General features: G+C 38.8%; 1 protein-coding gene across 1 annotated transcript in view; it reads right to left on the bottom strand.

Moving 5' to 3' along the window:
• The window catches only part of LOC119576332, an 11,395-nt gene that overhangs the window by 2,066 nt on the left and 6,829 nt on the right, over positions 1-2,500 (bottom strand). Inside the window, exons 5-6 of the mRNA XM_037923962.1 lie at positions 2,399-2,485; positions 792-1,028 (exon numbers count right to left, since the gene is read on the bottom strand). Coding sequence (XP_037779890.1) covers positions 792-1,028; positions 2,399-2,485 — 324 coding nt within the window. The remainder of the gene's footprint in view (positions 1-791; positions 1,029-2,398; positions 2,486-2,500) is intronic.

The following is a 2,500-nucleotide window of genomic DNA, read 5'->3' as shown; positions in this document are numbered from 1 at the left end:
TAAACATTTCATGTATGTAGGAAACATTGGTACAGAAAAATGAAATGAAACCAGGCAAAGGAACCGTTATAGTAAGGTTGAACACGATATTTCACAAATGATTAACCGTACTCGAGTCCACAGGCTGGCTGGCCATCTTTCCTGAAAAACCTTAAATCAGTGGTTACTGATCTAGAGCATTTTAAAGTCCGCCTGAAATGTGAAAGCCAAACGGTAAAATACATGAGAAATTTGTGTTAGGGAATAATCATAAATTTGTTAAACATGCTGAGACAACTTGTACACAGGCACACATGGTTATGTTCATGCATCATAACCAGTTTTTGTGGGACACTCTGACATGATCATTTCATGCTAATCTCAGGCAGGCATCATCCGTATTTTGTTTTTGACTTATCATGCGGATACCATCATTAATGTATGCCCTTATATCCATTAAGTCATTATAAGGCATAGGCTTAGTCAGACACTCGATATCAGTCATTGTTGATGAATGCTAACCACCTGGAACCCACAGCTTGGCATTTCAAAAACGTTAACCAGGAGATTCCAAGCCGCCACATGTTTACTGTGGGTATTATGTTCGCCACAGCATTGTGCCTCAGTGTGTTATGAGGTCAAAAAAAAAATCAGTCAGTTCATGCTGGAATAGTCATGCACATGTATCTTCGTCTTTGCAGAAGACTAAAACGTGTAAGTAACATGCAGGTTCATTTCCGCTGTGATGAAAAGCACGTAAAATTGCAGTGTACATTTCGGTAACAAGCAGTATTGCGTTCCTCATCGCCTACCAGCTGCCGGTTGAGCTGATGTATCGGTCATCATAGTCGTTGCCTCTGTTTCTGTTGCCGCTTCTGTTACAGTTGCTGCTGATGTTGCCATTGTTTCTGTTGCTGTTTCTGTCTCTGTTGCAGTTGTGGCTTCGAGTCCCGTTGATCTTACTGCGGTTTCTACAGGCGATGAACCTGTGACATCTGCTGGTACCGATGGAATTTCCATCTCGTTGAGTGCATCCGTTGCTGGTAAAGCTGAAGGCAGGAAGCATGCTAAATTGACACCATTTACAGGTCAACTTTCCACGTAGCTAATCATTAGAGCTCTTGTTTTAATCGCCCTCTTGGGTAAGCCTTATGATTAGTATAGTAAATATCTATAAACAGTACTGACTAGTTATCAGTTTTAACACAACTCTATGTCTAATCAGTTCCTGTTCCTTTAGCTATTTACGCAACACTAGATATAATATAAATTTCAAAGTAACCCATACTGACAGATCGTCCGAGTATCTCCCCTTCTCTTAAAGGACAAGGTTAAAGGTTCTACAAGTATGCATTTAAGGCCTTTTTGTGGCATCCTGAAACTCCTAACACTTTGATACATTGTTTCATGTTACACCATGGTCGTTTAAAAACCCGACATATGTTTGTACTGACACATGAAGTTTTTAAAAAGTTATTTTTCTTGATTTCACATAAAAAATCAATAGAAAACCATCAAGATACTTAATATGCTGATATGATTTTTAATTAGAAGCAAAACACTTCAATTCTTACCCATATAGAGTGAACGTGTATTTGATGTACTGCTGAAAGGCACAGAAACATTTTATTCACCTTTACAAAAAAAAAAAAAAAAAAAAAAAAAAAAAAAAAGTTTATCAAGAAACTTACGATGCGATTAATAATTAATAAAACTATAAATCCCTATCTAAGACTACGTGAAATATATCTAAAGAATATCGCGCTGGCTGGTTGATGCATCGCATTGAGACAAACTGATGCAAACTGAAAAAATGTTTCAACAGGTTTCAATAAAGTGCACATACAGGGCAAGCTTGTATCAAAGTGTATCAAGTTAGGAAATGCTACAGAAAAGGCCTTTATATCATCAATTACGTGAGGCCATGGTTAGTCTTCTAGCTCAAGGCTTTCATAGGAGAAACGTGCTTCTAAATTAGGCATCATATGTCTTACCTATGCTGGTGATAGTGAGACTGATTTCAATGGAACTCCCAATAAAGAAAATTATTTGAAAACTGTTGAACTTATTAATGGTGGAGGTGTTATAAAAAGAAAATGGTTTATGAAAATGATGCTGATAATGGTGTTGACGCCCACAGTGATCTGACTAAGATGATGGTGAGGATAAGTATCTATATGAAAGATTGTGACAGCGTTTTCTCAATTGTGCTGAAGCAAAACAGAAATAAACAAGTAAACGATGAAACACCACTAGCAATCCGAACAAGCGGTCAAAAAATCAAGCACATTCTTTTCATGAAAGCTGTGATTGTGCACAGCACTGGAAGTGAGAGTCTTTACTAAGATCGAAAGAGATGGGGAGATTATTAGCAAGAAAATGTCTTCGCAGTTTAGAGACTAAGACCGCGATGGCTTACAGCTGCTCCTGCCTTCCACGACGTCTCCTCCCGAGGCCGCAGACTGCTGCTCCTGCATGGCAAGGACGGCCTCCTGCACCAACAGGTCTGTGGACGGCAGAT

This window comes from Penaeus monodon, chromosome 8, assembly GCF_015228065.2.
Source record: "Penaeus monodon isolate SGIC_2016 chromosome 8, NSTDA_Pmon_1, whole genome shotgun sequence".
Lineage (NCBI taxonomy): Eukaryota > Metazoa > Arthropoda > Malacostraca > Decapoda > Penaeidae > Penaeus > Penaeus monodon.
The sequence above is the reverse complement of the archived record's forward strand: the minus strand, read 5'-3'. Positions and strand labels throughout refer to the sequence as shown.